The following is a 22,546-nucleotide window of genomic DNA, read 5'->3' on the forward strand; positions in this document are numbered from 1 at the left end:
TCCCTGCGCCTTCTCCTGTCTCCTCTGCGGCCGAGGACCCCTCCCTCCGCACCCCGCCCAGCGCAGTGCCCTGCCTGCCCACCCGCCCTGCTGCTTGCCGCCCTGGCTGCCCGCTTCGCTCTGCTTTGCAGTGTTGTGTCGTGAGCCCGGGCTGTGCAGCCGCTGCCGCCTGTCACAGCACACAGCGGGGTGGCCCTGACCGCAGCCTCTGCCTCCCCCCAGGGCCTTCGTGTACCTGAGCAACCTGCTGTACCCCGTGCCCCTGGTGCACCGTGTGGCCATCGTCAGCGAGAAGGGCGAGGTCAAGGGCTTTCTCCGCGTGGCCGTCCAGGCCATCTCAGGTGCGTGCGGGGAGCCCGGGCTGGCTGTCCCTTCACCGATGGGGCCCCTGGGTGGGGAGACCTCTCTGGGCCTCACATGGTGGTCCGCGTGCATCCAGCCCCACCCAGGCCCCCGGCCTCCTCTGTTTCTCCCTGTGGGAGAGGCCCCTGCTGCCCGGCTCCTGGCTCTGGCCTCCTGGGCTCTGTCTGGTCGGCTGGGGCCTCCGGGGCTGTGCAGGCCGAGCCCAGGGCTGTCTGAGCCTACTCTGGCTTGGGCCTGCCACCAGGCAGCCCCAGGTGGACCCACGGAGCCAGCCTGGCACAGAGGTGCCCCCCGCCACTCCCCCTCCACCGCCATCTCAGCCCCAGGGCAGGCGCACAGACTTTCAGCCCTTAGCTCCGGCCCTGCCCACTGCAGCCCCCAAGCCTTTCCTGACTCCCCAGCATTGCCCCGTTTGGACCTCTTGACCTCTCATGTGCTGGCCTGTGTCCCCAGAGGCCATGAACACCCCCTCCACCGTGGGCCTGGCGATACAGCCCCCCTCACTGCAGAGGCACACACCCTCTCACTGCCTAGTCACCTTCCCAGCACCCTCTCCTGGCCGTGGGCAGCCTGGGTTTGCTCCCTTGAAAATGGCATCCACTTTGAAGCTTCCTAGCGGCAGGAATGTGGAGAGATCATTGGAGAACACAGATGTGGGAGCGCTCGGCCAGAGGCCCTGGTGCTCGCACTGTAACGGCCGTTCCTCCCTTCTCTGCCCTCGGGCCCCCGGCGCCTCCACAGGACTCTCTTTCCTCTACACGTCTCAGCAGCCCAGGCACCTTGGGGCCAGAACAGGGTAGGACAGACAGAGTGTGTGGCAGCGAAGTGTCTCCAGGCTGAGACAGGGAGGCTCGGAGTGTGAGCAACCTGGGTGGCCTGTACTCCCACTGGACAGCTCACGCGACCCCACTCTGGATGTCTGGTCCCCCCTCACCAAATTCCCACTACCCCATCATTCCAGGTGCTCTTTCCAGCACCTCCCAGTCATGTCACCATGGTGCCGAGGCCCCTGGGGACCCAGCTGAGAAGGGGGAGCCTGGGGTGGTGGGGGAGGGTGGCTCTAGGGAAGAGCCAGGTGACAGGGATGCTGGGAACATCTAGTGCCACCCTCATCCCCCGGGGGACACTGCCCCTGCAATCTCCAGGGGCTCTGTCCTCCCTGGGCTCTTCCTTGGCCCTCCCTGCCCAGCTCAGCCCTGTTGAGTGGATCCCACTGAGCCAGCTGCTTTATAGGTAGACGCTGTCTGTGCTTGGGCCACACGTGGCATCCCCTGTGTAGTGGCTGTGGTGGAGGAGAGGGAACTTTACAAAGCCACAGGGTGTTGTTTCAGCAGTCTCAGAAGTCACACCTGCTCCTGCCTTCGACCGTGGCAGGGGTCGGCTGATGCAGTCTCCCAACACGGAGCCCTGCTGTGCACAGGCCCTGGGCTGGCCCTGGGTGATGGTGGGACAAAGCCATGGCCCCTCGGGCAGCCAGGGTGGAGGACATGGTGGTGTTAGCACCCCAACAAGGCCGCGGAACAGAGGGTTGGAGCCCCCTGGGGTCTGTGAAGTCTGCTGGGGTGGCATCTAGCCAGAGTGGCTGGCCTTGGGGGCCAGGGAGGCTGTGGGAAGTCAGATCTGGGGTCCTTTAGACAGCAGGAGGAGGGTTAGGGTTTTGTCCCAGGCACAGCGGGGGACCCCAGACGCCGTGAAGGAGGGGGCGTGAGAGCGTGTGGGGCACTGAGCGTCCAGAGGGGTGACAGTGGGGGCAGAGGGAGCCAGGAGGACCTGGTGGGGCAGGCCCTGCTGAGGGGGAGGTGGGGCCCGGAGGACCCCTGGCTTCTGCTGGAGCATCTGAGTCTGGGCCAGGGCAAGTGGGGGCGGGCGGGCGGGGCTGGGGGGCAGAGGGGCAGAGGTTGAAGGTTTTGTTTTGAAAATGTGGAGTTTGCGGGCCCGTCAGAGCAGGCCGTGCTGAGGACGTGGCTGCCTCTGGGCCCTGGGCTAGCACAGGCTGGGGGTCAGTGTGCCCAGGACGGCGCCCTCATTCTTCCAGAGCCGGTTGACGGTGTCGGGCTTCCCCCCAAAGTGGGTCAGAGCCCGTCCTGGCTCCCATGCCCTCCCCACACTGGGCAGCTCCGCCACTCCCACCAGGGGGCAAGCTGGGCCCTGACCACCTGCTCTGTTCCCGTTTCAGCCGACGAAGAGGCCCCTGATTACGGCTCCGGCGTCCGCCAGTCGGGAACCGCCAAAATCTCCTTTGACGACCAGCATTTTGAGAAGGTAGCGGGCAAGAGTGGTGCAGCCATGGACGCCACTAGACAGGCCTCCAGCCCGACCTCAGCACTCCGGGCCTCACTCGGAGGAACAGTAGACAGTGTCTTCCTCCCAGGGCTCCCCTTTCTGCTCTCAGGCGAGAGGGGGGGTCCCGCTCGGTGCCCCCTGGAGCGGGCAGCTCCTCCTCTCTCCTCTAGGCCCTTTCCTAACCTGACACCACCCGGCCACCCACCGCCCCACCCTGAACCTCAGTGCTTCTGAGGCCTTGGGCCCAGAGCCCCCCAGCGGTCCCTCTCGGAGGGGTCGTCAATGCTGGGGGCACACAGGAGGGGCAGAGGGCATCAGGCAGAGAGTGTGGGGGCACGGACGGGGCAGCAGAGGCTATGGGGGCACCTGGTGCCGGGGTACCTGGCCAGGGCCCTGAAAGCCAGTGGGAGAGTCTCACTGCTTTCTGCCCACGGTGCGGAGGAGCTGAGGGAGGGGTATGGCTGGGGAGAGGGGACAGAACTTAAGGCCAGAGACCGTTTCCCACCTTCCTTTCCCACTTGGTAGACTAATATAGGCCGTGACAGCATGGGAGACAGGTCTGGGGAGGTGGGTGCCCACCCACGGCAGGGCAGGCCTGGAACGCGGCTCCCGGTCCTCGACGCGGCTCCCGGTCCTCGACGCGGCTCTAGTGGCCGCACCCAGGCCGGCTCTGTCTGACTCTGTCCCCTGCCCACACAGTTCCAGTCCGAGTCCTGCCCCGTGGTGGGGATGTCCCGCTCGGGGACCTCCCAGGAGGAGCTGCGGATCGTGGAGGGCCAGGGCCAGGGTTCTGACGCGGGGCCCTCGGCCGATGAGGTCAACAACAACACCTGCTCAGGTGGGTCCCTGCAGCTGCTGGGACAGGCTCTGGGACGCGGCCCAACCCCGCGAGGGCCTGGAGTTCCTCCTCACCCCCCCCACCCCCTCCCCGCCTCTTAGCCGGCACAGGCGGTGAGGCCCAGCCCTTGAGCCTGGGCTCCAGCCTCTTCGGGTCCTGCCATGCCCCTCTGCCCTTGGCTCCCAGCAGCGGTGACCCCGGAGGGCCTCCTGGACAGCCCCGAGAAAGCCGCCCTGGACGGGCCCCTGGACGCTGCCCTGGACCACCTCGGCCTGGGCAGCACCTTCACCTTCCGCGTGACCGTCCTGCAGGCGTCCAGCATCTCCGCCGAGTACGCCGACATCTTCTGCCAGTTCAAGTGAGTCTCGTACCCGGGCCGGGCTGTGCGGGTGGGTCTCGGCAAGGTGCGGGGGGCGCCTGGTGACCCCCGGGAGGCTGTGGGTCCCCGTGTCCAGGCCCCACACCTGCCAAACGTCTCCTCCCCATTCACAGCTTCATCCATCGCCATGACGAGGCCTTCTCTACGGAGCCCCTGAAGAACACGGGGAGGGGGCCCCCACTCGGCTTCTACCACGTCCAAAACGTACGTCCTTAGAGCCCCCTTCTCCCCCCGCCGTGATCGGCCCCTCCTGGGGGCCAGGGCTTTGTGCAGCCTCCCTGAGCTTCATTCATTCTCTCTGTCACTGCTTCTCCCTCTTCTGAGCACCAGCCCTGTCCTGGGCACTGGGGGCCTTGGTGGGTTTAAGACTGGGGGTGGGGGCAGATCAGAGCCCCCGAGGGCTCCCTGCAGCGAGCCTTGGGCAGATGTGGACGTGCAGTTTCTGGAGTGCCCCACGAGGCCACCCTGGCCTGGTGCTGGGGCTGAGGCCGGGGCAGGGCACGCGGAGAGCTGCACGATGCCCGGGCAGACGCCCGAGAGGCCAGGAAAGCTCCAGGCCGGGGAGTGTCTCCAAGCCAGGCTGTCAGGAGAGCAGGGACTTTCTGGTGTGAGGCAGGAAAATGGGGCCATGACAGAAACTATCAGGTGGCAAGGCCTCAGGGGCCAGGCCAGGGAGTGTGAGTTTGACCCTGGGCTGCCCGGCTGTGGGTGTGTGGCCTAAGCAGGCACAGGGGCCTTGCTCAGAAGGGCCTTGCGAACTATAGCCTGTCCTGACCCTCAGGGAAGAGGGTCTCCCGTGGTTTCTAAGGCAGGGAAATGAGGCCAGGTGTGAAGGCGTGCTTGGTGGATTCCTTACCTGGCTGCTCCAGCAGAGCCCCACACCCTGGGGGCTTCAACAACAAAGACTTAACACCTCTCAGCCCTGGAGGCTGGAAGCCCAAGATCCAGGTGGGCAGGGCTGTTCCCTCTGAGGCTGTGATGGAGGATCTGTCCTCGGCTCTCTCCTTGGCTCATAGACGGCCAAGACGTCTTCTCCCTGTGTCCTCACGTCATCTCTCCGTCCGTGCCTGTGCCCAAATGTCCCCTTCTTACAAGGACACCAGTCATGTTGGATTGGGCCCCATTCTAACTTGATCACCTCTGTGAAGACCCTGTCTCTAAACACGTGCGGGGGGCGGTTAGGACTTCAGCATATGAATCGGGGGACACAATTCAACCCATAACTCTTGGTGAGTGGGTGAGGGCCCGAGAAGGGTCAGACCGGATCACAGAGGCCCCTCCTCCAGCTCTGTGTTCTGAAAGACCAGCTGAGTCTAGTGGCCCCCAGCCCCATCTGTCCTGGGGAGCGAGCCCTAGGGCCGCTGCCCGGTGGCCTGTCCACTGGGAGTGTGACGGTAGGAGAGGTGGGCTGGACAGACCTAGGCAAGGAGCACTGCCCCTTTCGTGGGCAGAGGTCAGCCCGGCTGGGGGTCTCCAATTTGGGCCTGGAGTGCCGGGTCCTTTGTGGAGGCTGAGCACTTACCTCTGTGCCTCTCCTTCCCCCACTTGACCACACCTCCCTCCAGATCGCAGTGGAGGTGACCAAGTCCTTCATCGAGTACATCAAGAGCCAGCCCATCGTGTTCGAGGTCTTCGGTCACTACCAGCAGCACCCATTCCCGCCCCTCTGCAAGGACGTGCTCAGGTCAGCGGCCCCGGGTCGGGGGGGTCAGAGCCTCTCCACCTCCTGGCCAGCAGGTTCGGCCTGTGCCCTGGACAGGCCTGGTGTGGCGGCTGCAGAGCCGTGCACCTCCCACCACCTATCTCCCCGCCTACAGCGGCCAGTTTCCCGGGTCGGCAGGACCCAGAGCGGGTCAGAGATGACCCCTGAGGACTGAGGAGGGGTTTCTTAAAGACTGTCGCTGTCAGAACCTCAGCCTAGGCTGGGCATAGACCGCGTCCTGGGGACGAGGGGAGCCGGGTGCTGGGCTGGAGGAGGCCGGGGTGGCCCACGGGGAGACGGCGTGGCCCCCCGAGAACTCCACTGGAGGGTCCCGGAGTCCTCAGCTCCCCAGACTGAACGAGGGCCCTTTGTCTGCTCCCTCGTTGCTGCACCCTGCCGGGGGCTCACTCAATGGGTCGGGCGAGTCCCCTCTGAGACCACCCCACCCAGAGCGTGGGAGGAACAGCCGACGGGCGTCAGGGGCAGTGGGACCCCCTGTTGCCACCTGCATCTCCCCTCTCAGCTGACATGAGGGACCCAGAGCAAAGCATCTGGGGTGTCGGGGAAAGAGAGGGCCCAGGGAGGAGCTGGTTTTGGGGCATTTGGCCCCAGGAGCCTTGTCTGTCCTTGGGAGTGCCAAGGGGGTCCTGTCCCGGGAGCCCCTGGCCCTTGCCCCGGTTCTTGGGTCCTCGTGGGGCCTCCCAGGTGGGCTCTAGGGTCCTGAGGGCCCCCCCTCTCGCTCCGAGCTGGTGGAGGGCCCGAGACCGGGCCTTCCCCAGGCCCTGTGGGAGGGAGGGAGGGAGGGAAGGAGGGAGACCCGGGACTGGCGTCCACAGCCTGCTAGCCTCCCCAGCCAGCCCCTGCCCTCGGCTGCCCGCTCCAGCTTGGGGTCCTGCAGGCACCAGTCTCTGGTCACCTCACACTGGTGCTTCTGTCCCCACAGCCCCCTGAGGCCCTCGCGCCGCCATTTCCCGCGGGTCATGCCACTGTCCAAGCCAGGTAGGCGGGGCCCTCGTGGGTGCAAGTGGGTGCCCATGTAGGCGGCCCCTCCAAGGCCGAGCGCAGTCCTGGTGAGGGGTCGGTGTTCTCCCGGCCTCCTGGGGCCACTCTGCCCCTGCTGGACCTCATGGGGTCCCCATGGAGTAAGGGGCTCACACTGGAGCAGGGGGCACAGGGCGAAGGTACAGGGACGTCCTTTACCCCTTGGCACGCACGGGGCAGCAGGGCAACGGTCAGGTGGTGCCTGCCCAGAGTCCCGTGAGGCTGCCCGGAGCCGACAGTGGGGGGCAGGGGCTTCAGCGGGGCAAGGACACCTGAGTTGAACCTCGCAGGATGGACGAGGTTTGGGGTGGAAGGCAGACCAGGAAGCTGGTCCACGGGAGGCTGAGGCCAGTGGTGGCCAAGCCAGTGGGGCCCCTGGACAAAGAACACTGGATGGTCAGCACCCTTGCCTGGCACCCAGAGCCCCTGCCCCGGGAGCAGGTGGGCGGAGGAAAAGCTCTTGAGATCGGTTGGATTTTAGTTAAAAGGGGTTATAGGGTTTTTTCCTGCCCTCACGACAAAAGCTGAAGCCCAGGGACACAGTCACTAGAAGGCTGGAGCATCAGCACTGGGGCTGGCGGTGCAGCCGAGGCCCTCACAGCCCAGGAACCCGCCTTGAGGTCGGGGGGCATTGTCCCCGGCATGGGTGCCCGAGGGGGGCCGTGCAGGAAGTGCGTCTGCTGCTTCCCGGGCCACGTCCGCGATGACCCTTGCGTACCCGCCCCCGAGTCCCCGTAAGATGGTGGTCTGCGGACTGAGGGCGCCGCAGGGGGATGCACACCAGCCCCTCCAGGCCTGCTGACCACTTGTGGACATTATTCTTGGCCTCTCTGTGGGTCTTAGGTTGGCCCCTTGTGTTTCCTGGGCTGTTCAGCCTTCCCTGCAGCCTCCAGGGAGACACCCAGATGCACATTTGTAGTGGAGCCGTGGGGCTCAGGTGGGACTTGGAGGACGGGCTGTGGAGGGCAGTGGGAGCCGAGGGCCAGGGTCCCTTGAGCTGGAGGCAGGTGCTCGGGCTGGTGCGGCGGCTGAGGGTGAGGGTGGTGTAGCATAGGGTCCTGGGTGGGTCGTCTGGCCTCCGAGCAGGGCTCCTCTGTCCTGCTGCTTCTGTGGGGCTCAAGTACCGCCCTCTTCAGAGCCTGTGCCAGGTGCGCGTGGCTGAGCGCTCCTCCTGCTGGGCACAGAGAGGCCCACGGTCACGTCTGTTCCCAGGACCATCGGTACCCAGAGCGGGGTGTACTCTGGGGCCTGGGGAGGGGTCCGCTGGTGCTTTATCTTGGAGGGCAACGACCTCACTGCTTCTGAGGCGTCCCCTCCCTGGCCTCCCCTCTGCGCGTGCCCTCGGCACGTGGCTTCTCAGTTTCCCACTAGTGTGTGCTTCTCCCCTGTCGCCCCCAGTGCCCGCCACCAAGCTCAGCACGCTGACGCGGCCCTGCCCCGGGCCCTGCCACTGCAAGTACGACCTGCTGGTCTACTTCGAGATCTGCGAGCTGGAGGCCAATGGCGAGTAAGTCCCAAGGCTGGTGCTGCCCATGCTGGGGATGGGCTGGGGTCCTCTGGGGTCATGGAGCAGTGAGGGGTCCGGGGGCTGGGCCAGGTGGCACGTGGTGGCACTCTGGTCTCCCCGGACCGGGCCACGCCACCTTTGATCTGTTTTCCTGTTTTCACCCCTTCTGCTCCTGGGGGCCGGGTGTGTGTGCTGTGGGTGGGGGGCTGGGAGGAGGGGCGTGGCCCTCAGCTCTCACATCTCTCTCCCAGTTACATCCCTGCAGTGGTGGACCACCGTGGCGGGATGCCGTGCATGGGGACCTTCCTGCTTCACCAGGTGCGAAGCGCTTGCTGCTCCCACCAGCCTCAAGCGCCCCCCACCCCCACCCCAGGGACCCCAGGCCATCTGACCGTGTCTTCTCTACTGGTGCCTCGCAGGGCATCCAGAGACGGATAACCGTGACACTGCTGCATGAGACAGGAAGCCACATCCACTGGAAGGAAGTGCGAGAGCTGGTCGTGGGTGAGTGGGGGCAGGGCCTCGGGGGAAGAGCACAGACCACACCACTCAGCCCCGGCCCCTGGCTAGGCGCCTGGGTTCTAACCACAGCTCTGCCACTGTTGCTGTGTGCCTTTGGCTCTGTGCGTCAGCCCCTCGCCTGAAAAGAAGGGCTTGGCCTCAGGTGATGATTCCAGAATTTTTTTTTTTTTTTTTCCTGCGGTACGCGGGCCTCTCACTGCTGTGGTCTCTCCCGTTGCGGAGCACAGGCTCCGGACGCGCAGGCTCAGCGGCCATGGCTCACGGGCCCAGCCGCTCCGCGGCATGCGGGATCCTCCTGGGCCGGGACACGAACCTGTGTCCCCTGCATCGGCAGCCCGGGCCGGGGCACAAACCCATGTCCCCTGCATCGGCAGGCGGACTCTCAACCACTGCGCTACCAGGGAAGCCCCCAGATTTCTACTTAATCACTGTACTAGCTTGCTAGGGCTGCTGTAACAAAGTACCACAAACTGGTGGCTTAAAACCACAGAAATGTATCATGTCACAGTTCTGGAGGCACAAGTCCTGTGATAAAGATGTCAACAGGGGCCATGCTCCCCCTGAAACCTTAGGGGAGAATCCTTTCTTGCCTCTTCCAGCTTCTGGTGGTTTGTAGGGAATTCTCGGCTTGTAGACACATCACCCCTGTCCTCCGTCTTCACAGGGCCTAGATTCTTAGATGACGGCCCACCTGACTCCAGCGTGATAGCCTCTCGACTGATCACGTCTGCCAAGGTCCTATTTCCAAATAAGGTTCTGGGGGTCAGGGCTGCGACACGTCTTTTTGGGGGGACACAGTGCAACTTACAGAGACCACCCAGGAGCTTAGACGCTTTCCTTCTGTAACTTCATGTCATGAACTCTTTCATCTACTGGAAACATTTCCTTTGCTGATTCTTTGTAAAGAATTTGTCTTCCCAGTTTCCATTCAAGGATAGGGACCACTGTCCATTCCAGCGTGTCATCAGCATGAAGCTGCCCACGCCACCCTGGCCTGGAGCTGAGGGCCCCGTGGAGGGCCCACCCTGGCGCATTGCTGTGGCTGGTGGGCAACAGCTCCAGGGCAGTGTCTCTGGGGCTTGTAGGGGGGGTTCTGAGGGTGTAGTAACAGGACTGTGACAAGGGACCCATCATCCTGCACCCGAAGTGCAGGACTGTGGGCAGGGAGGTTCTGGGGGCCCCAGGACAAACGCTTTTCTTTTAGACGTTTCGTATCTATTTTCACACAAATCAGAAAAACGGTAGAACAAGCACACACACACCCATTTCAGACGTTGTTTAGGGTAAATCTAAAAACTCTGCATCAATTTAAAGAGAAAGATGAAGCAGACACCCAGCTCGCTCGCAGATGTACTGCACGTGGGTGGGAGATGATGCCACCTTCACCCCGAGCCTGTTCTGCCCAGAGGGAAGGGTCTACACCGTCTACTGACCCGGCTCTGGTCCTGGTGGAGCCTCTCCCTGATGCCCCACACCTTCACCCTCATCCCTAGGATAGCGACCAGCACCCCTGTGTCTGCACAGAGGCTGCACCCTCACTGGCCCTGGGGAGCCAGGCCCTGGTCCCGGGATCCCACCTTTCTCTCTGCTCTCCCGGCCACATCCCATTTGAAAGTGCAAACGGGTGTTCTCCCATGTGTGTGGTGAGGGGATAAGGGTGCTATTGAAGCGGGTTCGGGGAGATGCTGGCGGGAACACCAAGGCCCCCACTCTTGGGTTAAGGGGTTTGGGCTTGCCGCTCTGGGCTGCATCAACCTCACAGACCTGTGAGTGGACGTCTCGGCCTGACCGGGGCTCCGAGGGTATCAGTTTTGTAGGTGGAGTTCCTGGGCGGACTCTGAGCCCACAGAGTCCCTTGAAGAGCCTCCGCTGAAGCCCACGCCCGGGGATGAGGAGGGGTGAGGCTGGCACACGGGCCAGGTCTCTTCCTGCAGCTGAGCTGCCCCAGCAGGGGCCGTGTGGCCCTCCGCCACCTTAGCCTCCAGCCATGGGGGACACACCCTGCGGGGACACGCGGCTGGAGGCCCACACCTGCCTCCTCCCAGAGCTCAAATGTTGCAAGAGGCTTCCAGGAAGTGGAACCCCAGCGTGTGGGCTCAGAATTCTGGCCTGGTGTTGGGTCTTATTTCATTTCCGTGCATGGGGGGCGGGGAGGAGGGGAGAGGCCAGGGATTCCTTTCTGGCTTAACAAAGAAAAGTCAGTATTTGTTTATTCTTGGAGGAAGCAGAGCAGTGAACTTAAGGACAAGAGCACGAAATTATCACTGAAACCACCGGGAGGGAGTTCTGACTCATAGCGGTTGTGGTGCTGTTTACAGGTCACTCCCGCCCCCCACCCAAGTGCGGGCCCTTAGAGGGCTCTGTCGGGGATGCTTCTTACAGGGAGAGATTGTTGACACAGACAGTGTTTCTTTTCTTTCTTTTTTCCTTTTTTTAAGTGTAAAGAGGAAAGGGAACATTTTCTCCTTCTTGTCTTGCTAAGATTTCCTTTTCTAGCAGATAGGAGAGCCTGTGAGTTCTAGGCTGAGGGATTGGCATTTATCAGTTGGGGTGGAGGAGATACTGTGAGAGTTATCGACGGCTGAGAAACTAAGAAACTCAGAACTTAGGCTGCAGGAGGAAGATGGCAGGACGCCCACTGACAGGTGGCACCACATGCAGTTGCAGACCCTGTGTGGGCCTCCCTGTCCCCCCCGCCGTGTTGCCTTTTGTCAGGTGCTCTTGTGGCCACGTGGGGAGCCACATGACGTGGCCTCACAGGTGGAAGCTCCGGCCCAGGCAGAGGCAGAGAGCAGGGACCCAGCCCCCCGCCTGCCCTCCTGGGAAGTGACACACAGCCCGTCCCCTTTCCTGTAGGTCGCATCCGAAACACCCCGGAAACCGACGAGTCCTTAATTGACCCCAACATCTTGTCCCTCAACATCCTCTCGTCTGGATACATCTACCCGGCCCAGGACGACCGGTGAGTCCCCTGGGGGCGGCGGTAGGGCTGCTCCCAACTCCCTGGAGGAGGATCCGAGTCAGGACCCAGGGTGCATTCTCAGCTCGCCCACTTGGCCCACTGGCCGCAAAGGGCCCAAAGCTTTCCAAGCCCTCCTTTCTGAGCCCTCCAGGAAGGGGTGCAGGGAGGGGTGCCTGTGGCCGCGACTTCCCCCGGCAGGATTGTCTGCACACCATCCTGTCTCTGGCTCACTCGGTCACCCGAAAGAGGGGTTGCGTGGGAGTTGCCGGCAGATGAGCTGGGTCCTGTCCTCGGGAGTTTCGTGGGTGGGAGGGCGGGATGGGGCAGTGGGCGGCATGGGGCGGACAAACAGGTTGGATTTCCCAACCACACCGCTGCGGGCAAGTCTGTACCCTCTGGCAGGGGTGCTGGGGCCAAGGGTACTGGAGGAGTTCAGGGTCGAGCTGGGTTGGCAGCCTGGTGTCCCGGGGTGGAGGTCTGCCCAGCGGCACAGCTTAGCCCATGCTTCTTGTCACTGGGCTGTGCCTTTCCAAGCTCCCAGGTGATGGCCAAGATCTCTGCAACCTGGGCAGTCTGAGCTTGACCGCATCAGGGTGGGTGGATGTGGCCCCTGGCAGCCCCTGACAAAGCAGGCCTGTCGGGGTTTGCCAGGCTGGGCGGGGATGTGAGGGGGAGGCCTCTGGGGGCCAAGCCGGGGCAGGCAGCTCATGACTGCTGAGAGCCGCCCTCCTGGGAGGAATGTCGGAGGGCTTGGCTCTGTCTGAGATGCTGCTTTCTGGGGCTTTGGGGACACGGGGAGGGTGCTCCTGAGCCTTGAGGGCTCGACCTGGCCCAGGATGAAGAAGCCGAGAGCTGACCCTGAGCTCGAGCCATGGGCGTCTGCACAGGCTGCTGCGGCTGTGTTTGCAGGAAAGATGTCTTGAGGGCTGGGTGTGCTCAGAGCGGAGTGCGGGCATCCCACACGTGCAGGGAGAACTGGATCCATAAGGATAAAGTGTCCTGGCTCCAGATGGAGCTCGGTTTCTTTATAGACTCCCTGGAGAGTGGGCTGTAGGGAACCATCCCTTGGTGCGGGCAGCTTGGGGGGTGGGGGCAGAGACCCCGACAGGGGCAGGTGTGGCTCTGGTTCCAGCCCTGCCCCAGAACCTTCCAGAAGAAACTCACCCTGCACTCATGTCCAGAGGGGGTAGTGGTTGGGTGAAGAATGCTGGGGGTTGTTCTCAAGGGGCCGGGGGACACCATGACAGGCAGGCTGGGCTTACCTCAGGGCAGGGGGCAGTGAGGCACAGCGGGGCCTATCGCCATGAGAACACACCCTGGGGACATGGCAGAGAGGGCCTGGCGCCCACCCGCACGGGCTGCCTGCAGGGACATGGGCCGCTGTGCCCGGGGAGTCAGGGGTGGGGACCCCGGGGGAGGTGGGGCCCAGGAGGGCTCTGTCTGCCATGCTGAGTGCCGCTTTGGACCTGGAGAATGACCTCAGCATTCCCCTGACCTCTGACCCTTCCTTTGCCCCGGCAACTCCTAGATTCTTGGGACAAGAAAGGGTGGGGGAGGGGGAGAGAAAGGGGCGGGGGTGCCTCTGGGCCGCCCGGCCTGCACAGTCTCCCTGCTCTGAGGAGGGAGACTGCGTTTCTGGGTTCCCGTCCTCCGGCCAGCACGGCTGCTGCAGGGCACAGGGGGACCTCGTTCTGGGCTCAGTCCCCAGGCAGCGGAGGGGGCAGCTGCTCTTGGCTGGACCTCGGGTCAGTGGGGCTCTAGCTAACGAGGTTCGCCCTGTTCCTGGAGGCCAGAGGACCCATCGCTGACGGGCTCTGTCCTATCCCCTGGGGGCTGTGGGAAGTGAGGCCGGCCAGCTCTGGGCCGGTAAGGGCCCTCAAGGCTCAAGGACGTCCTTGGACTGGGGCTGTAGTCCTTGCCCGTAGCTGCTTTGGCCCCTGCTTGGCTCCTGCCCATGCTGTATGGCCCCAGGACTGCCCCGACCCCAGCCTGGCCTGGCAAATCTCAGGGATGCTCCTTAGGGGGTGGCCCCAGGTAGGAGACATTCTGAGGCTTAGCTGGCTCCTCCCGAGGACCCTCCTCTTCCCTGGACCGTGGCTGACGTCCTCAGAGCCGCGATGGGCCCAGCTGCTCTGTGGGTGACCCGGCAGGCCCTTCTGCCCCCAGAGACGCTGAGGCTCAGAGACCCAGGTCTGGCTTGGGCCTCGGAGCCCCAGCTGCCCACCCGCTTTGCCGCGGCCTCAGCCTCCTCCCTGCTCAAAGGCCCCGCGCTTTGCAGCCTCCCCGGCTCAGAGTGGGCCTGTCGCCGCCGACGGCTTCTCTCCGCGCTGCCCCCGCCCTCGCTGCGGCCGCCCCTCTGCCCCACTGCCCAGCCCCCACCCCTCACTAACCTGTGATTGTTTGTGTTTTGCAGGCAGTTTCTTGATTCGGACATGCCTAGGTACCATTTGTGCCCCTTGGTTTCCTTTCAGCCTCACCTCCCACTCCCGCAGCCCTGAGAGTTCATTTCCGCTTTTTGGATTCCTTCCACACTTGCTCACCTCTACCTCCTGTCTCTCCCATCTTCTCCTTTCATTTTATTTCCTTTTGTATTTTTCTCTTCCTATTGCTTCCTTCCCCATTACCCTCCCTTGGCTGAGTCCCTTCTGCCCTTACTCTTGATTTTGGCTGCTTTGGTAGTTTCCTGCCCTCGGTAGACACTGGCTGACGTCCTGCTCCCCCCTCCCCCCACCGCCCCACTCCTGAGCCTTGCCCGTCCCCTGCACCCCAGCGGGAGCAGGCACCCGCATGCAGGCTGGCTGGCCAGTCCCACTCCCCGCAAAGTGAAAGAGAAAAGAGGGAGGGAGGGAGGGAGGGGCCGTAGCGGGCACAGGCTGAGGGGCAGACAGGAGCAGCCCGGCTGAGATCTCGCTCTGCGCTTCCCAGGCCTGGGTGCAAGCCCCTTGCCTGGCCAGGTGGGTGGCTCCAGCCGTGCTCCTGCTGTGGCCACCACACACCCTTTTTGGAAGTAGGTGGGTGGGCCCAGGCTCTGGATGTGATCAGGTTGCCCCAGGTCCAACCCCCCGAGGCACGGGCTCCCGGGCCGGGGACAGCAGATCCCTCCCGACTCGAGTGAGGCCCTGGCGCGTGGTGACCGGGTGCAGGGTCCTTGAGACCCTGGGGGTGGACAGCCTCACGGTTCCTAATTCACACTTTGTCCGTGTGACTCTAGTCTGTTCTGAGCAGAGGGTCAAGGCCGTAACCATCTTGCCAGGCTGGGCGGGATGTGAGGGAGAGGCTTCTGGGGGCCAAGCCGGGGCGGGCAGCTCATGGGTCCCTGTGGATTGTGGCCAGAACTTGGTGGCCCTGGGGGGGTCACTGTTTTGAAGGATAAGGAGCGGCAGGAAGGCTTCCAGTGCAGATGTTTGAGGCTTTAAACTGCAGGGAGGGGAACGGGGTGGTGCCTGCCCCTTTATGAGGGGGGAGCCCAAGGACCAGGTTGGGGGCACAACAGGACCTTCTGAGGCCGTGTCTTTGTCAGGTCATGGGTGTGGTGTGTCAGGACAGATGGTCACTGTGAATGTGCCCCGGGCAGTTGTAGCTGAGGCCCCCAGGGGCAGCGAGCAGACTGTGGTTCCTGTCGGTGTGTGCCCGAGGACGTATGCACCCACTCCAGAAACAGATCCTTGCCCTCCCTGGGGACACGCAGCTGGGTGTGACCGAGACCTGGTCAAGGAAAACAGCAGTGGAGGCTGTACCAGAGGAGGGTCACAGCCCTGCAGGGCCCAGAGCAGGGACCTGCCTCTCGGGCAGTCCGGAGGGCTTGCTGGAGGTGGCAGCTTGCCAGCTGGTCCTGGAGGTGGAAGTCTCCCGGTTCTCAGAAGACTCTGGGGCGGGGTCCCATCGGCTCGGGTTCATCCCTGGAGGGGACCCGATGTAGGGGCTGTTTCCCTGATGAGTGGAAACTTCCAGGCCCATCAGTACGATCGCATGGGGGTGTGTGGGCATTCTGTTCAAGTTTGCGTTTCCACAACCAGCCCAGCATGATAGAGGGGTGCTCAGGCAGGTCCTGGACACCCCCCTACAAATACCTCATGCCTCCAGGAAGGTTCTGGGTAAAATGGAAACATACCCTCAGGCCAGGAGGAGACATGGCACCAGGAAAGGAAGGGGGAGCCCTCTTTCCCAGCAGGGCCTCCTTCGCAGCCCCTAGACCTCGGGAGGACCTCACCCCTGCACCTGAGCAGGGGGCCCTAGCCCCCAGTTTCAGAGGTGGGTTCATCGGCCCCCAGTGGACTTGGTCCGCAAGAGGAGGCTTAGGGCGCTCAGAGGGGTGAGGGGTCAGAGCCCCAAGACTCGGGCTAGTGCCTCCTTCACGGGGCAGGAAACCACTGTGGTGGGTGGTACTGGGGACAAGCAGAGGGTCCCGTCCCCAACATCTGGAGTGGGGTAGGTACTGGGGGCTGTACCGACTGGGCTGGGGCAGCCTGGCTGTGAATGTGGACAAGTGGCAGAATCTTCTGGAACCTTGATTTCCTTCCGCCTCAGGATGGGGATTTTATTAGGGCCTGCCTAAGGTTGTGACGTTAAATGAGATGAACGTGAAAAGCTCTTAGCAGGGGTCTTGCCTGTGGAACTTTATTAATGTAAGTTGTGTGGTTATTTTCACTACTACCTTGTTAGTATTTAATTTAAAATACTCGTAATTAATTTAAAACACATACCTCCTGAGCAAAAGCCTGTTTTTTTTTTTTTTTTCTAACCACTCCAATTTTGCCAGAGGAGCCCCACTTAAATACCAAGGACTCACGCCCACCTTGCAGAGCCCCCGAGACACGCAACAGGGGTTGTGACACAGCCTGTGATCCATGAAGAGTTGGATCAGACCTTCCACCCTGTCCGCGCATCTTACCCCAGCTCACGCTCCTGCCCAGGGCTCGGGTTTCCACCTGCCCGGAGCAGAAAGGGTCCTCAAGACCCTTTAAAACACAAAGGTGTTGAGGTGAAGGCTGGGGAGCACTGGCAGTCCACGGTGACCCTCACCCATCCCACCAGGCACGGGATCTGATTTCTCCAAACAGGTGGCCCAGGTGCCCCAAAGGCCACTCCAGCCTCCCCGGGAAGGGCCCAGATGTGGGATCTTGTTGAGTTTCCCCTTCTGTCCTGCCATGCTGTGCCATTTATGGGGCCATGACCTCACTCACTCATTCATTCATCTATCACATGTGAGCCACGTTCTTCGGGGTGTTAGAAAGGGGGGTTAAAGACTAAGACAGGAACAGTCTGTCCCCAGGAAGCTCAGAGCCTGGCCAGGGAGTTCGCTTGTCCCCTCATTCCCTCGATCCTCCATCCCCTCTGTCCCTCTGGTCTAAGAGCTCGCTCTGCGTGGTGGGTGATGCCACTTGGCTGAGCACACGTGGCATCCAGACACTGAGCAGAATTCCTGAGGTTCGAGGCCGTTCCCCTGCTCTTAGCCACGTGAGCACGTCTTGGGATCACGGTCCCCACCAGCGAGGAGGGCTGCCCTGGGTGCAGTCCGGGGGCTCAGTTCTGGAAGCCTGCCCATCAGATCACCTCCCCCAAGAACCTGGGCCACTCCTGAAAGTGACACTTTTTCGAGAAACGTAGTTCCCAGAGCATAACGAGTTTCTGGTTGAAACCTCGAGCGTGGGGTTTAATTTTCAGATTCTCGACAGACCCATTCGCCTTAGGATGCCCGCCATGCCGGCCTGTTGGCGCATGACGGCTGTGACGCACGTCAGAAGTTGTCTAAACGAGCTCTGATGGGCCGTCGGCAGCAGGTGTGGTAGAGCCTCATACAGAATGACCAGGTGCCCGTGTTGAGAGCCCTGAGATTCCATCACCTCCCACCCAGGCAGCCCAGCTGAGGTGAGGACCAGCCACCTGGGCCTCTGGGCAGCCCAGGGCCTCCCGCGGACCCACACGCGCTCACAGGCAGGGCCAATACGGGTTCCCGTTCCACCAACCCCAGGGAAAACGAAACAGCTGCAGCCTATTTGTGGCAGGACAGAAAAGATGTTTACAACATGTGACATTGTCAACAAAACTTTTTAACTGTTTTCAAGTTTTCCCCATGTGGGTCCTCGCTTGTTTGAGCATCACACTCATGTCCCAGAGCTAATTTGGGGTGGTTCTGTTTCCGGGGCCTGCTGCCTGACCCCTTTGGCTGGAGGAGAGCCACCAGACAGGCCTCCTCGTCCAGGAACTCCTCCCTGCCAGGCTTGGAAGGCTCGCTTGGAGTCAGGATGTCAGCCAGAGGCCCCTGGAAGTGGACCGGAGGTGTCTGAGGGAGGGACTCCTCGATGCTGGGTCCCCACTCTGCTGCAGAGGGACTGTGCTGATGGGCATTTTCCGTCCGGCTGAGGGCCCTGCAGGAACCCCCCGGGGCTCTGCTGTGGGTGCAGGCTAGCCTCCCTGCAGCCCCTTTTTTAAAAACGGGGTCCCAGGGCACGGCACGCAGATGGAAGGGCAAAGGACCAGGATCCATGGTGGAGCCTGGCACGGCCTCGCTGGAGGGAGGGACTGGCCACTTTCCCCAGAATGGGCTGGATGCAGAGGGTCCACAGTATGACGGGGGTGCTGAGCCGATGGTGAAGCTCTGATGCTCTGCCCTTAAAAGTGGCCCCACCCCAGTGTTTCTGCTTCCGTGGGTGCAGGGGCCCCGGAATCTGCATTTCTGACCAGTTCCTGGTGGTGCAGATGCTGCGGGTCCAGGGACCCCAAGTCTGGACCACACATTCCCCTTAAAAGTGTACCTGGGGGGTTGACTGAACTTTGCTCAGGTAGAGTGAGCAGCACTGCAGGGGAGGGGGCGCCCTTCCGGGTGACCTGACGCCCAGAGGGGTCTGCTGGGCCTGCTCATGAGTCGGGGTCCTGGTGTGGTCTCCTCGCAGGCCAGTCACCTCCTGGATGCACCGTGGCTCCCTCTCAGCCCGCTGGGTCTTAGTTTCCTGCCATGTGACACCCTGCCCAGGGTGGCTGCTTGGGTCCCATATCGGTGGGCTGCCAGTCTCCCGCCCTGCTGGGCTGGGCTGGGTCCTCACGCCCCGCACTTGCCACGGGAAGGAAGCCGGCAGCGTCTTTTAGTGACATTTTAGGCAGGTGGGCAGGGGTGGCAGTGCTGAGCCAGGCCCTGGGCCAGCAGGAGGGTTTGGGGCTGGCCAGCCTACCAGGGCCAGGGCCTCAGGCTGGGCCTTGCCCAGGGTGCGGTTGGGCCTCCTGGGGTGAGGACTCGTAATAACAATAATGCCTCCCAGGCCCAGTCCTCAGCTCTGCAGCACCAGCTTACTTAACCCACAGGACGTCTCAGTGAGGCGGGGCAGTGACTGCCCGTCATTGGTCCAGGAAGCAGGGCACAGAGATGTCTGCTGTCAGCCTGAGGTCACGTGCTGTGAAGTGGCATTTGGAGCTGGGCTGTTGGGGTCGGGGCGGGGGGCATTTGTTCTGAGCTGCGCTGCAGCGGGCCTCCGGCTCTGTCCGCAGGCCTGACGCCTCAGAGCTGGGGCATTTGGGGACCCCTGGGACAGGGGGCATCCCTCTGGGTCTGGGTGGCGGCTCCAGGTGCGCCCAGCTGGTCCTGCTGGAGATGGAACCAAAGTTCTCCCTGCGGACACAGGGAAAGGGGTGTCTGCAGTGCCCGGGCTGGGGCTTAGAGTGGGCCCCACCCACAGGGAGCCCCCCACCCCTGTGGGCCCCGCCTGGGCCCCACGAGACGGCAGTCGGCAGCCCCGCGGCTGGTGTGGCACGGCCCCGCCTCCTCTGTCAGTTAGCTGGTACCTGGCCGGGGACGGTGCTCGTTCTGACACGTGAATTTCTTCTGTGTGTGTACGTGTGTGTCCTGCCTGCCACCGCCTTTAGCGTTTCGTTCGGAAATGACACTAGGTACAGCTCACTTTTCTCCTCCGCGCTCGCTCGGTCTGTCCTCTTCGGACGTTCAATTTCCTTTCTCCCTCGGTGTCTCCCCGCTCTCTCTGCCCATTCTCTGGTTACCCCGCTGTCCTCACGTCCTGCCTCTGGATCTTTCTCCTCAGTGACGTGTCCGGCAGTGGCCCTGCTCTGTCCCGCTGCTTCTCCTGTGCCCCTGGGCTGGGCCATGGAGAGAGGGCGTGGCCGTGGCACTGTCCCTGCCCCTACGCGGCTTCTCTCCTCTTCCCTCTGCATGGCCGGGTGGGCCCGGCTCCTCCAAAGGGGCCGGGCCATGGCAGGGCGTGTGCTGTGGCCGGCTGCTTGTGTGGATGCGTTTCTCAACTGTGTCTTTGTGAGGATGCTTGGATGGAAACCGGGTGAGGCTGGGGGCTGCCAGGGCCCACAGAGCGGCCACATTGTGCCTTGAGGCAAAGCCCCAGCCCAGATACGAGGGTCCTCAAAACATGCACCCGGCCTGAGGCAAGAGTTTATTTAGGAGCTCTGCCATCAGATGGTCGAAAACGGAAACTGTCGTATAACAGGAAACCCTGCCCTGGAGTGGAGGCCACCAAATTGTCTGGGCCCTGGGACTGTCCTGAGCTGCCCTCAGAGGGGTTTCCTGGCCACTGGCTCACACTCTGGTCATTATTTTCCGGGTTAGAGACTGGGGACAGGAAGAAACCACCACTGCCTGGTCTGTGCTATGTGGGGCCCTGCCTTTCCACGGGGCCTGGCTGAGGTGGGCGGAGGCCATGCCGTCTGGGAGAGGGGCCACCCCGGTTTTCACCCCCAGCATCCTCCCCCAAGGGCGAGTCGGTTGGTGGAGGAGATGGCCATGGGGAGTGTTGGCAAAGCCAGGCGGGCTCCCTTCGAGTCCAGGGAGAGGCCAGGGTGCCTCCTTACTCAGGCCGAGACTAGGTGGAGCCGGGCACCCCTTCCCACGGTCTCCCCACCACCACCGTCACCTCTGCCCCCTTCCCCCCTCCTCTCACCCTCCCTCCCCTTTGTCACAGCCCCCTCCCCTTTCCTCTCCTCCCCTCTCCATCCTCTCACTCCTGCCTCAGCTCCAGGGGACCCCTCTCCCCCTCCCCCAGGGTGGAGCTGAGAGGGCTCTGCACTCACCCTGGGGGTCACCTGAGCCCCCCACCTGGCACGGTCCTGAGTAAGGAGGGCTCCATCCTCCCTGGACACCAACACCTGGGCCTCTGACCTGTGGCCCCAGCGGCTCTCCCTGTGGGTGGCCCACACGTCTGTCTGTCTGTGTCTGTCCGTCTGCATGTCCCCACCCCCACCAAGAGCAAGCCACATCCGACCTTCTGCCTTGTCTCTGCTTCCGCCCAGGACCTTCTACCAGTTTGAGGCTGCGTGGGACAGCTCCATGCACAACTCCCTCCTGCTGAACCGGGTTACCCCTTACCGAGAGAAGATCTACATGACCCTCTCTGCTTACGTTGAGGTAAGAAACCTGCCCCCAGGGCACTCCGCCAAAATCACCCGTCCCCCAAGGCTGAGCTGCTCGCCAAGGGGCAGTGAGGGTGCTTGTTAGCCCTGGACAAACCCAGTCAAGCCTATTCTCTTCTCAGAAGGCTTCTTAAGTCCTTGAATTAAATCTATGTACTTTTAATAGCTATGCTCGCAATTAACTAACGCTGCTACCTTTAGTGTATGGGTTTGTCCTTGGGGTTGCAAGATGGCTGCAGCACCACCAGACACTGCATCTATCTTCCAGGCAGCACAAAAGCAGAAGCCTCCCCTTCCCCATCCCCAGGGTCTCAGGCCGTGACCTCCCTTCGAAGCACAGGAGGAGGCTGGGGGCCGTGGGCATTTCTTGCTGTGCACAGTAGTGAGGAATGAGGGCGGGGGTTTGGGGTTGGCAGCCAGCGGGATGGTAGAGATGAAGGCATCCACCCCCCCTAGAGCCTAACTACTCCAGCTGTAATACGGGGACCTACCTGTGTGACTGCCCCATGGGATGAGGTTTGCTCAGGCTGAGAAAACACTTGCAGGGCTTTGCCCAGACAAGACCCTATAGCTTTGTCAGCAGTTATCCTGGAGCTCCGGGAAAACCAAAGAACTGGCTGTTGAAGACAGCACCTCGCTCGCTGTGCAGTAATTTCCTGTGGCGTTTGAGAGTTAAACTGTGGGTGCACAGATAGGGTCCGGTCAGATCCTCACATACGTTTTGGGGAGTGTGTCACCCCGATTTAATGGTGAGGCAGCTGAGGCCCGTGTCCGGGACACTTGGGGCCCCTGCATGGACAGCGGCCCCCGGCAGTGGGTGCCCGGCTCTCTCTCCCGCCTGGCTGTGGGTCGGTGCAGAGGCTCTCGTGCCCCGAGGGGGAGATGGCCAGGTGCGGCGGGAGCCGAGCCCCCTGGGGTGTCCTTGGCTCCGAGCCCCTCCCTGCCCTCTGCAGATGGAGAACTGCACGCAGCCGGCCGTCATCACCAAGGACTTCTGCATGGTCTTCTACTCCCGCGATGCCAAGCTGCCGGCCTCGCGCTCCATCCGTAACCTGTTCGGCAGTGGGAGCCTGCGGGCCTCCGAGAGGTGAGCCTGCGGTGGCACCCTGGGCGCAGCCGGTACCGGGCTGGGCTCTGCGTGAAGCAGTATGTCACGTGGTGCACTCCGGGCCGGCTGGCCCATAAGACGGGGGACCCGCCCCGGTCCCGTCGGGCCTCCGGCTCTGGGGTCCATCTCACTCGGACCATCAGTGGACGTCGCCGGGCGCTTGTGGGGAGACCGATGTCATGTTGCGGGGTGTGAGAGAGCCAGGCTCTCCCCGCAGGGCACAGTGAGAAGGCCTGAGGTGTCCACTCTGGGGCCTCCCTGGGAGGTGCCGGTGACCTTCCTCCCCACGGATCTGTGCTATTGGGACTGCTCCCCCCACTCCGTGGGAGAAACTGGGTACACACGGGGCGGGGCGGGAAGGGGGACTCTCGACAGCACTTCCTGAGGACTTGTGCTGAGCCAATGCCTCTCGGAGGCTGCAGGCACGTGGGGGAGGGAGTCGGACACCAGGACCAGCGTCCCTTCTTGCGCTCTG

At 62.8% G+C, this 22,546-nt stretch overlaps 1 protein-coding gene across 17 annotated transcripts in view; it reads left to right on the plus strand.

Moving 5' to 3' along the window:
- KIF1A (kinesin family member 1A) overlaps window positions 1-22,546 on the plus strand; it is a 66,536-nt gene that overhangs the window by 37,595 nt on the left and 6,395 nt on the right. For 8 of the 17 annotated variants that reach the window (XM_060107261.1, XM_060107269.1, XM_060107262.1 and 5 more), the window contains 13 exons: window positions 223-341; window positions 2,540-2,625; window positions 3,346-3,484; window positions 3,674-3,842; window positions 3,977-4,067; window positions 5,429-5,547; window positions 6,509-6,564; window positions 8,005-8,113; window positions 8,365-8,431; window positions 8,533-8,617; window positions 11,492-11,597; window positions 20,844-20,958; window positions 21,917-22,050. In XM_060107261.1, coding sequence (XP_059963244.1) covers window positions 223-341; window positions 2,540-2,625; window positions 3,346-3,484; window positions 3,674-3,842; window positions 3,977-4,067; window positions 5,429-5,547; window positions 6,509-6,564; window positions 8,005-8,113; window positions 8,365-8,431; window positions 8,533-8,617; window positions 11,492-11,597; window positions 20,844-20,958; window positions 21,917-22,050 — 1,395 coding nt within the window. Of the gene's footprint in view, window positions 1-222; window positions 342-2,539; window positions 2,626-3,345; window positions 3,485-3,673; window positions 3,843-3,976; window positions 4,068-5,428; window positions 5,548-6,508; window positions 6,565-8,004; window positions 8,114-8,364; window positions 8,432-8,532; window positions 8,618-11,491; window positions 11,598-14,010; window positions 14,038-19,454; window positions 19,479-20,843; window positions 20,959-21,916; window positions 22,051-22,546 lie in introns of all 17 variants that reach the window. The other 9 variants (XM_060107266.1, XM_060107272.1, XM_060107270.1 and 6 more) reach the window with 2 other exon arrangements.

The sequence above is a fragment of the Mesoplodon densirostris genome, chromosome 8, assembly GCF_025265405.1.
Source record: "Mesoplodon densirostris isolate mMesDen1 chromosome 8, mMesDen1 primary haplotype, whole genome shotgun sequence".
Taxonomy (NCBI): domain Eukaryota; kingdom Metazoa; phylum Chordata; class Mammalia; order Artiodactyla; family Ziphiidae; genus Mesoplodon; species Mesoplodon densirostris.